This window comes from Leishmania major, chromosome 35 (assembly GCF_000002725.2).
Source record: "Leishmania major strain Friedlin complete genome, chromosome 35".
Lineage (NCBI taxonomy): Eukaryota > Euglenozoa > Kinetoplastea > Trypanosomatida > Trypanosomatidae > Leishmania > Leishmania major.
The window spans coordinates 1293259-1303714 of record NC_007284.2 but is presented as its reverse complement, the minus strand read 5'-3'; the positions used below and the strand labels follow the sequence as shown (position 1 = coordinate 1303714).

At 59.5% G+C, this 10456-nt stretch overlaps 2 protein-coding genes across 2 annotated transcripts; both read left to right on the top strand.

Annotated features, from left to right (window-relative positions):
* Positions 1–838: 838 nt before the first annotated feature.
* LMJF_35_3170 (putative protein kinase) lies at positions 839–6460 on the top strand (the record flags this gene model as incomplete). The annotated part of the gene is made up of 1 exon (XM_003722663.1): positions 839–6460. One exon carries the CDS (start codon positions 839–841, stop codon positions 6458–6460), a length of 5622 nt encoding a protein of 1873 aa, XP_003722711.1.
* A 2452-nt stretch (positions 6461–8912) lies between these two features.
* Positions 8913–9464, top strand: LMJF_35_3160 (riboflavin kinase/fmn adenylyltransferase-like protein; the record flags this gene model as incomplete). The annotated part of the gene is made up of 1 exon (XM_003722662.1): positions 8913–9464. One exon carries the CDS (start codon positions 8913–8915, stop codon positions 9462–9464), a length of 552 nt encoding a protein of 183 aa, XP_003722710.1.
* Positions 9465–10456: the final 992 nt, after the last annotated feature.

Here is a 10456-nt window from a genome sequence, read left to right as displayed (position 1 = left end):
TATATACGTGTGTTCATAGATGGCAAAACATAGTGCTTCTTTTCTCCTCTCCGTTCAGGCATCTGTCTCCTCACTCCCTCTTACCAACGCTGCTCTGCTCTCGCTGTCTCTGTCTGTTCCAGGTCGTTTTCGCCCCCCTTTACAGCCTCGCCTTTTTCAGGTTTCTTTGTCTCTCTGATGTGAGCGTCTTCGTGTAGTTGTCGCTGGTTGATGCTATTGTCTCTCTCCCGCCAAGCCCCCCCCCTCTTCCCACCCCATCAAATGCGATATCGAATCGCTTGCTTGTTCTATCCCTCTTCCTCCGACCTCCCCTCCCCCACCATTCCCCTTCCCACCTTCACCTTTCCTCTTGTTTGTTTTCCTTTCTAGTTGCTGTATATTGATCTCTTTTGCTGCTGTCGTCTTGTGTGTCTGCAAGCAATCGTGACTGTGTGTGTTGGGTCTTGCTCGGGCCTGCATATTGTTTTTCTAGCTGTGTCGTGTCGTGTGTGCTCTCTTCTTCCTTCTCCATTGGACACGTTCCGCAAGCTCACACACGGCAGCCACCACCGAGTTGCCTTTACTTTTTTTTGCCCGTGCGTGTTGGGTAGGCGCACACGCCTCCTGCGGTACCGTCCCGGCGTGTGATAGGGGGCGGAAAGTGCCATCCGCGACATCATAGAGCCCTGTTTTCGCACTGGTCCAGGGAAAGACGACAGTAGGCGAAGGAGAAGGTTTGTTCGGTATATGGTGCACGAGTGGCACGGAGCACCTGTAGAAAGTACATAAACGTGTCACACCGCTCACCTGTGGACAGGCGAACGCAGCGTGCGCGCAGCTCTCCGTTTCCCGAGGCGTGATGGCGCATCGCGACTCTGATGCGATAACTCCTCACTCTCCGCGCAGCCAACCGAGGACCCCGACGGGGCACATTGGAAAACAGAAGGATGCGATTGACCGGGATGGGGTGCAGCCAGGGGGAGACGTGGGGATTGGGGCGGCGAGCTTACAGCGCTGGCGTGGGATGTATGACGGAGGGAGCAAAATTGCTCCCTTCCTCTCGGAGCGACACACGCACCAGCAGAGCAAGGAAAAAGTCGCGATTGGTGGGGACTCTTCCACTGTGGTCGTGAGCCCTAACGTGATTGCCGCCACGCCGCGCGAAAGCCGCAGCCCGCTTGACAGCGCCACTATCCCACCATCCCCGCTGCAAGTGCACCCCAAGCCGATTCTGCCTGCGTCCGTGGCTGCCTCCACGTCACTCGCCAGGCAACACGGTGTCCGTGGTAACGTGCGGTCTGTCGACAAGGCGTCAACGGATAATGACGAGCAGGCCGACTCACAAGGGCATAGTAGTCCGTCGTGCTCTATAATTGCCCCTTCCAGCAACGGCGGTGGTGACTTTTCACTGGAGACAGACAACGACGCGCAGCTCAGCAACGCCCCGTGCCACGCGCCGTCGGGGAGGCGACTCACTCAGCTGGAGCTACCTTTCCCGCAGGCGACGCTCAGTAGCCCTTTGCAGTCTGCCCAGTCTACCTCGGCCGATGGCGTGGACACGTCTGCCGGCTCGCAGGACACTCGGCTGTCGTCGAAGCGGAGCACGGCAAGCCGCCGCTGCTACGTGCCAGGGCGTGCCTCTCGGCTCCACGCAAACACCCTCCTTTCCGACGGCGGTGGCGGGATGCTGAGCGCTCTCTTGAGCACCACTTCGCGGGTTACAACACAAGCGAGTCAAGTCACCACACGCGCGCCGAACGAGTCCCTCCACGGCCTTGATACAAGCTACATGCGGGCATCATTGCTGCCCCTCACCAGTGAGACGGACTCCACTTCAGAGGGCACATCTCTGACGCCAGTGCATCAACGTGATGCGTCCATCACATATCTCTCGTCGCTTCCGCCGCCGCCGCCGCCGCCGGTGCGCACGAGGACCTTCACCCTTGCCGAGGCCACGGAGCACGCGGCGCATGCGCCTGCCGCGCATTCTTCGACTCGGTGGACGCCGTCTGCGCTGATGACGCCGCCGTTGATGGTGGTAGAATCGCGCTCTCTGGCACCTTCTTTTCGTACGCGCAACCCCCTCATGCAGCAGCGACAACTCTCGCACGGGCACCTCGGTGAACATGCAGTGGCACCATCTCAGTTCCATGACGACGCCGCACCCGCGGCAGCCGGCCCCCCTTGCCCCTGTTATCGAGGCCCACGCTCTGCCTTACTTCGAGGCTGCACAGACAGAGGGCAAAGCGCTTCGCGCACCCCACCCATCGCGGTGCTCGTCCCGCTTCCGCCGGAGTCGGAGGAATCGGCACCGGCACCAGCGTCAACACCAGCAATAGCCTCACCGCCGCCTACGCAACCACTGGATAGCGACACTTATGAGGTGAACGCAGACAGCATGGCCTCGGAGATGAGTTTCCGCTACCGAGAGCGGCCTTCTCCTAGGGCACAGCAACTAGATCAGGCGTCGGTGCTGGAGCCGCGCGCTTCCGTATGTGTGTCACCGCTTCACCCTTCGCTGTCTCAAGTTTATGCGCTCACTCCGAGGCCGCAGCAGCCGCGGTCGACGCCGGCGCGCTCTTCTCCCCCTCGCAACGGCGATCCTACACTGCTCGAGTATGTTGCTAACTTAAAGCCACCACGCGGCTCTTGCAGCGTCCGTGGAGGTCTTCTGTCTGTCGGCGTAGCTCTCTGCGCTGTGCCGTTGTGCGCGGCCATTCTGCTGTTTGGTTTACATTACTGGGCTGTTACGTTGCAAGAGAAGAGCTATGCGGAGGCGCTGCTGCGCCCTCGCATGGGGACGATGCTGAAAGTCGACGTGGCACTGCTGCTCAGCATTTTGGTTTCGATTGCGGTGGTCGGTGGTGGAAGTGGCGCAGCCATCTACGTCCTGCTTTACCGCCTCGCCATCCGCCATCAGGTGCGTGCCTTTGCTCTCTGCGTGCGACTTGCAGATGCGCTGCCACCGTTGGATGTGCACCGCCTCGCAGCGGAGGACTCGGAGGGTCGGCACGACAGCGCGACGCCTATCGACGCAGCTACTGCGGTGGGACAGCACGCCGCCAGCGGCGATACTCGTACGCAGTGGTTCTCTCCGTTTGTCGCCCGATGGCATGAGGAGGTGAGTCGACTTGTCAAGCTTGTCACGTGCCCGATAGAGGTGAGCCAGGCGGAGTGGCGCTCCTTTCTCTTCTCGGAGCGGCGCAGCCTCGCCTTGCCGAACGAGGGCGCGAATGGGAGCGGTGATCGCCCCGTGGCAGAGACGACGCTGGCTGATGGCCCCTTTCGCAACAGCAACAACAGCCGCTCGCTCCCTTTTGGCGTGCAAGCGTCGGTGCCCATGACTGAGAACGAGCCGTGGCCACCGCATGACGCGCAACCCGGATCGCGGTATCGAATGAGCGAAGCCGTCTTCTCCCGGCGACCGCAGCACCCAGTGGACGTGAGCAAGCGGCAAGAGGCGGTCACGGTGGTGGTGTGCCGCCTCATGGCCCCGGCCGAGCTGCTTGTGGAGCAGAGGCCCCTGACGCAGGTGCAGCTGAAAGAGCTGCAGCGACTCTCGAACGAGTTTCACCAGCGCCTCCGCACCGTGCCGCGGACGTCGTATGCTGCCATTACGGAGGTGGGCGTGCATGAAGTGGTCTTCTCCTTTAATACCTTCTCTCCGCTACCTTCTCTGGTTGCAAGCCCCGCGGCCGTGGCGCTGGCTGTGTTAGCGCACAAGGCGCTTGTGGAGTGGTCGCCGACGTATCTTGGCACCCCGGTGCAGTGGGGCATCGCCGTGCACCGTTTCGATGCTTACATGTCCCCCACACGCGGTATGCAAGGGCGGCTCTACGTCAGTTTTGGGACGGTCGAGTACGACTTTGCCCGTTTACTGGCGGAGCTGGCGGCACTGTTCAACTACGGTGCGTTGTGTCACGCCGGGTTTCTTGCGGACGCCTCGTGTGAGTCGCAATGTCTCCCCGTAGACTACGTGATGGATTTGCGTCAGCAGGCCTTTGTGGTGTACCAGCTACACGACGGCGACGTCGACAGGGAGCAGCGGCTGCAGATGCATAGTGCGATAGCGTCCATGCGCAACGGCGAGTACAAGGCAGCTGCGGATGCACTGAGAGTGTGGAGGAGGAAGAACGGCGGCTGCAGCGGGCTGCCGAGGACCGCTGCACACCTGCGATATGTTGCGGGGTTTCTGGAGTGCGCCGCGCGTAGGCGTCGGCCGCGCGTTTCGGAGGCCAAAGTAGCGGCAGAGACCGCACCGTCTTTCACTTGTGCGGTCGAGGGTGTTGCCGAGTGGGCTGGAGAAAGTCTTCTGACGTCGTATTTCCGCCCACCGCCTGTGTGGGAGGAGGAGGAGGCGCCGCAAGCGCCGAGCCCTGACCTGCTCTGCGCGCCAGCTATTCAGGCGACGAGCGGGGGCGGTAGTTGCGGTTTGCAAAGACGGGAGTGCGGTAGCAGCAACGTCCTTGTGCCGTCTTCCGCGCAACCATCGCGTGGCGCCGCGGGCGAGTTGACGACGTTCTTTCGATCACTGATGCGCCGCTCATACCGGGCTCGCACCCGCTACGTACTGTCGACTGAGCAACAGGAGGGCCAAGTAGGATCCAGGGCCATGGGGGAAGCTCCGCATCAGCCGCGCGAGGTCTTGGCAGCGATAGAGGGCGACGCAAGTCCACCTAGCTCTTTGCAGAGGTGTTATGGGCCACCCTCTCCTGGGACCGAGTCCGTCTCAGGAGAAGGTAACGTGCTCGAGGCCGGCTCTGCGCCTCTTTCGCCGCGCGACAACGTCACCGGCTGCTCCTCCTCGTTCCATGCGACGCGCTCTGTTTTCGAGGCGTCGACCCCGATCACCACGTTTCCGGACGTGGTGAGTGGAGATCGGAAGTGGGCTGCGCTCGCACTTCTGACAGAGCCGGACCAAAGCACCATCACCGTGACCGCGTCGAGACCGCACCTCTTCTCGAACAGTTGGAGTCTTGCAGAATCTGGTGTGCCGGAGATGCCGACTCTGACGCCGCTGACCTCTGGGGTTTTGCGGTCGTCGCAGTTGGATGTCCGGCGGCAACGTCGCACCTCTATTCTAATCCCGGCAGCGAAAAAGGAAGACGATGCGGCGGGTCCTGTCACCGCCTGTGCATCCGCTAAGGAGAACGCGACTCTGCGCTCTTCGCGAGGGCGGCGCGACAGCGGCGGTTGCAGGAGTGAGCGGCCACGCGGTCGTAGTGGCTCCCAGTTTACGACGGAGGTCCCGACTAGCGATGAGTTGTCGTCACGGCTGTTGGGGCATCCATGCGTCTCCCAGCTGACCGACACCACGATCGCTCACTTCCCGTCCGAGGTGAGCCACGAATCTCTGTCGGCGCGCTCTGGTTCAGTGCGTCCGCGCGCCTCTGCGAGCACCGCAGCCGCCTCCTCGGTTCTCCCTCTCTTTGCGGACAGCACGGTCCCCTTCACTCTGCAGGACAGGGCAGAGGCGCGCAGTGAGGAGGAGACTGCCTGCGAGGCAGATCTTAATCAAGAGCTGTCGATGATGTCTGTTGCGCAGCGCTCCCGTTCCCGGCGCAGCCACCGTGCGACGGCGCAGCCATCGTCTGTGGTCTGCTCCTGTACGAGGCGCATCGACAACAGCTTGAGCAACACGGTAATGGTCTTCCAAGGCTTCCACCCAGACGGTTATCTGGTTGTGGTGAAGCGTGCGGACCGTCGTGCTGCGAAGCAGGTGGCGCAGCTGCGGAACGAAGTGGATCTGTTGCGGGAGCTGCATCACCGCAACATTGTCAACATTGTCAGTGCCTGGAAGGACGACGAGGCGGTGTATTTCGCGATGGAGTACGCTTGCGAGACGCTCGCCACCGTGCTGCAGAAGTTCAAGGTGCTGCTGCCCGGGGTTGTACGCTTCTACGCGCGTGAGCTGCTGAACGCCCTGGTCTATCTGCACCGGGACTGCGGCATCATCCACCGCGATCTGTCGCCCAACAACATCATCATCACCAACACAACGGATCGAAGTCGCGTGAAGCTAATTGACTTTGGCCGCTCCATCATGGCACCGCGCTTCTGCAGTGGTAGCATTAGCATGTCGACGACAGTGCCAGGCAACGCCAGCCTCGAGTTCACGGAGCGCCGCTCGAGCCGCAACAAGGTAAGTGCCACGGACATGCCCACGTCGGTCGTCGGGACGCCCCTCTTCATGTCTCCGCAGGCTTGCAGAGGCCTTGCGCACCCGACGAGTGACATCTGGAGCTTGGGCATCATTGTGCACCTGTGTCTCGCAGGAACCTACCCGTACCCACCAGAGACCTTTACCGATCCCGAGACGTTTGTTGCAAATATCGGGAGCGGCCGGTTGACTCCGGTGATCGCGGACACTTGCGAGATGACTGGCGAGGCACGCAGCTTTATCGAACAGTGCTTGACCCTGAGCCACACCGAACGTCCCTCTGCCTCAGCGCTTCTGAAACACGGCTTTGTAGAACGCTGAGTGGCTTGCGAGGGCGTGTGTGTGATCTTTTTCCAGCGCCTCGTCTCCTTTTTTTTCTTCTTGGCTTCGGGTTTTCTTCTCGGCAACCACTGCAATGAGCTCCCCTTCCGATGCACCCACCCGTCTGTCTCCCTCTTTTTTTCCCCGGCCCTGTTGCGCACTAATCTGCCGCGTGCAGCTTCATGCCAACTAGGAACATTGCTTCTGGGCGCACTGCTTTCTATTCCGCCCCACTTCCCTCTCTCTGCGTGTCTGTCTGATTGTCTCTGTTTGCCAACGGCATGAGCTCTCTGCGAGTTGCCTCCTCCCTCCCGTCCTGTGCTGCGCTTTCGAGCTTGGCTTTCTGGACGACTGCTCCTCCCTTCTCGCCTTCGTTTTTCCTGTCCATCTCTCCCATGTACGTGATGCTTGTTGTCTTTTCGGGTGGGTTGGGTGGGCAGGGGGGGGGAAGAGGAGGAGGGCGCTCGGTTGTCGTCGACGTGTGAGCGTATGACGCTTTGGGTCTGTGTGCATGTCTGTGCACATATCTTTTCCTCATGAACCCCCTCTCGTTTGCTTTTACCGCCGTTGCTGTTCTTATTCCTTTCTCTCGTCTCCTTGTACTGTGTGTGTGCGTGTGTGCGTTTGCGTTTTTCTTGTTTTCTGCTGGCACTTCCCCCTCCCCCTCCCTCCCCCACCGCCACCACCCACCATTGGCCTCTTCCCCCTTCCTTTCCTCTTTTCTCTTTCTTCACCTCCCAGGACAGTTCACAATAGGACGGAACTGTCTACGTGTGGTGGACGCGTTCATGCGTGTATGTATGTGTGTGTGTGTTGACGTGTGCACCCGTCTATATATATATGTATATGCGTATATTCCGTGTATCTTCCCTGCATTCCTTGCTTTTCACTGTGGTCTCTTTCCGGTTTCCTTGATTCTCTTCTCTGCACTCCGCCCCCTCCCCCTTCCTTTCGATGCCTCTGCCTCTGTCTCTCTCTCAGTGACTGTTGGTCCTACGCCTCATGCGCCACCGACCTTAACGCGATGAACACAATGCAACTGAAGCGAGAAGAAAGGCAAAGTGCTATCAACAGAAAAAAAAAACAAAAAGACCTAGATGAGCGCAGGGAATGCCCACACAGACGTGATGTCGAGATGGCGCCGCTTGTCTGCCAGACAGGAGCGCTGCATTTGCTCTCTATCTATCGCTCGCGTATCTCCGCCATGTCCCTGTCCTTCTATTTCACTGCAAGAGGAGGGGTTCCGCTGCCGCTGGCTGGAACGGCTTCTGCTGCTCTTCCATTTCTCTCACTAGCGCCCACTCGTGGCGCCTCTGTCCCTCCTCCCTTTTCGTTGCTACGTATCACCCACTATTGCTACCCGTCAAACGACAACGGCAACACACAAACACACACACACACACACGCACACACGTCTCTGCCAAAACAAACAGGCGTCATTCTCTCGATCTTCACACTATTCCTTCACACAGGGCTGTCTCCCGAGCTCTCTGCCGCCTCACCTCGCCCATTCACCTCACACGTTCTCCGTCTATGTGCCCCGCAGACTGTTTTGGACGCCCACTGCACTCCTTCTCAGCCTTGCTTTCGCTCTTGAGCTCTCATCTCTGCCGCTGGTGCGTCGTCAACCACACCGGCACAGTCTCTCTACAGTGGCGAAAAACCTCACAAGCCCGGAGAGCGAAAGAGGGCGTTCGCGCTTAACGACTGTGTCAACTGGACAAGGTCCTGAGATGCCCCTCGCCCGCTAAAGGTGACAAGCCGGTAGCTTTCGTTTTTTCGTGTGTGTGTTTCTATCTCTTGTCAGCCTCAGGGGCGACCGTTATGAAGGTCATATCGACTGACGGATAGGAAAATGGCAACAACAAAATCTCTCCAGCGAACACGTGCTTGAAACGCGAGTGAAAACGCCTGCCGCTCTGTGCTGTGACGTTCTCTCCCTCTCTGTCCCCAAGGCCGCAAGGGTCGCTCTGCTTTCCCTCTCTATTTTCTCGCTAGTTGATCGGTGCTGGTCCTGTCTACCGCACCACACCCCGCCCGCCCCATGTTGGAGGCGGGTCTCTAACCTATGGCTTCGCGAGTGTACTTCCCCCCCCCAAGCAGAGAAGGGTCTGTAGGTTTATATGCATGTGTGTGCGTTACGCCAAACATCCGGGGTATCTCCACGGGCATCCACTTGAGGCGGCATCTCCCAGCTGGGGTGGGTGCGGTGGGCGCCCCTCCGCCAGTCCTGAGAAATCGTTTGCCCCCCTTCCCCCTCCCCCGCAGAAGCTCTCACTACACTTTTATCTCCCTTTCACCATTTCCGCGGAGGCGCCTCTCCGCAACGAACGCTAGTGAAAACATCCGTCTTCTCGCTATAGACAGGTCGCCCCTCTGCGCTGCGGTTCTATTCTTTCGACTTTTTTTTGGTTGGTTGCTCGACTGCGGCTGTTTTCCTCCGTCGTCACTGATGAGGCCGTGGTTTCTGCGCGGTAGGGTAATTCACGGCTTCGGCCGTGGTGGCACGCAGCTCGGGTACCCCACAGCGAACTTGGAGCTCAGCGAGGCGGCTATCGACTTCCTGAAGCCTTACGACAACTTTGTGCTCTGGGGATGGGGTTGTGTGGAGGCGGCGGAGCCGAACACCTGGGAGGCGCACGCTGAGGATGCGTCTCATGCGCCGCTCGGACCTTTTCCGTTTGTGATGTCTATCGGCAACAACCCGCAGTTCAAGAACGTGGACGTCAGTGCGGAGGTGCACTTCCTGCACAAGTTTGACGGTGACTTCTACGGCCGTGTCGTGCGGATCATCACGCTGGAGCGCATCCGCTCGCAATCCGCCTTCACAACACTGGAGGAGCTCATCAGAACAATCGACTGCGATGTGGTGTTTGCCGAGGAGCACTTGAAGATGCCTGAGTGGGCGCCGTACGGGCAACATGAAATGGTGAACCCTTGTTGTGTGCCGGCGCAGCTGCGCGGCGCAGCCGAGGCTCCATCCTTCGGCTTTCTTGAGCTTTAGCGTGAGGACGACACAAGACAGAGCCTACAGGGGAAGGAAACGCTTGAGCGAGAGGGTAGCTGCTCTCTTCGACGTAGCGCAAGGCTTTCGCACCTGCTCTGTCCATCTGGTGTTTGTCTTTTGTACTCTCTCTTCGTGCCAAGCCTTCTTCTTGTCTTGTGCGTAGAGTTGCGCCTCGTGCATCATCGCGCGACCGCCTCTCACCCGCCCCTCATGTTAAGTTGCTTTATTGTTTGCACGGGTCAGTGGCTCATCTCGTACTGGAGGCGTTCGCCTCTGTGAGCGACGTTCTTCTCTCGTGCGGAAGAGAGTTGGGACAGCTTTCCTGCACGTTATCGTGCATGGCGGGATGTGTGTTGTCATTCGCTCTTCCGGAAAGAATTCGCCACGCAGATTTGCGGCGGCAGAAGGGGCGAGAGAACGACGCGGAAAGTAGCATCCGCTCTCTCTTTGAGGTGGTAAAGATGCTAGGTGTTGTATCACGGGATAATCTCTCCCACCTTCCCCTCAGTTCCTCTCGCGCGCTCTCTCTTTCTCTCGTGCCTCTGTCTCCTCCTGATTGGTGTGTGTATCGCTTTGCTGTTGTACGAAGGCATGGCCCTGCAACTCCAAGCCAGGACGACGCAGCGCACCTCGACCTACCTTTCACGACCAACTCACATCGAGAACAGGATCGGTCGGTCTCTCTTTTTTTTATTATTGTTTCGTTTTTGTTGTTGTTGTTTCCTTCCACTACGCATGCGCGGGTGTGTGCACTGGTGTGTGTGCCGGCGCGACAGACGATCGTGAGGACGGCGGTGCTGCCGTGACGACAGCGCGAGCGCCTGAGCGACAAAGCGCACGCAGCGGCGATGTTTCGCTCGTGGGGAGAGCTGACACGCTGTGCTAGTGAAGTGTTCGACCTCTTCGCTGAGCCTTTGCCGGCGGCCTCTGGCGTGAGTGGCGCCGCGCCGTCGCAGGATGCCGCTGCCACTGCAGACGTCGGCCTGAGC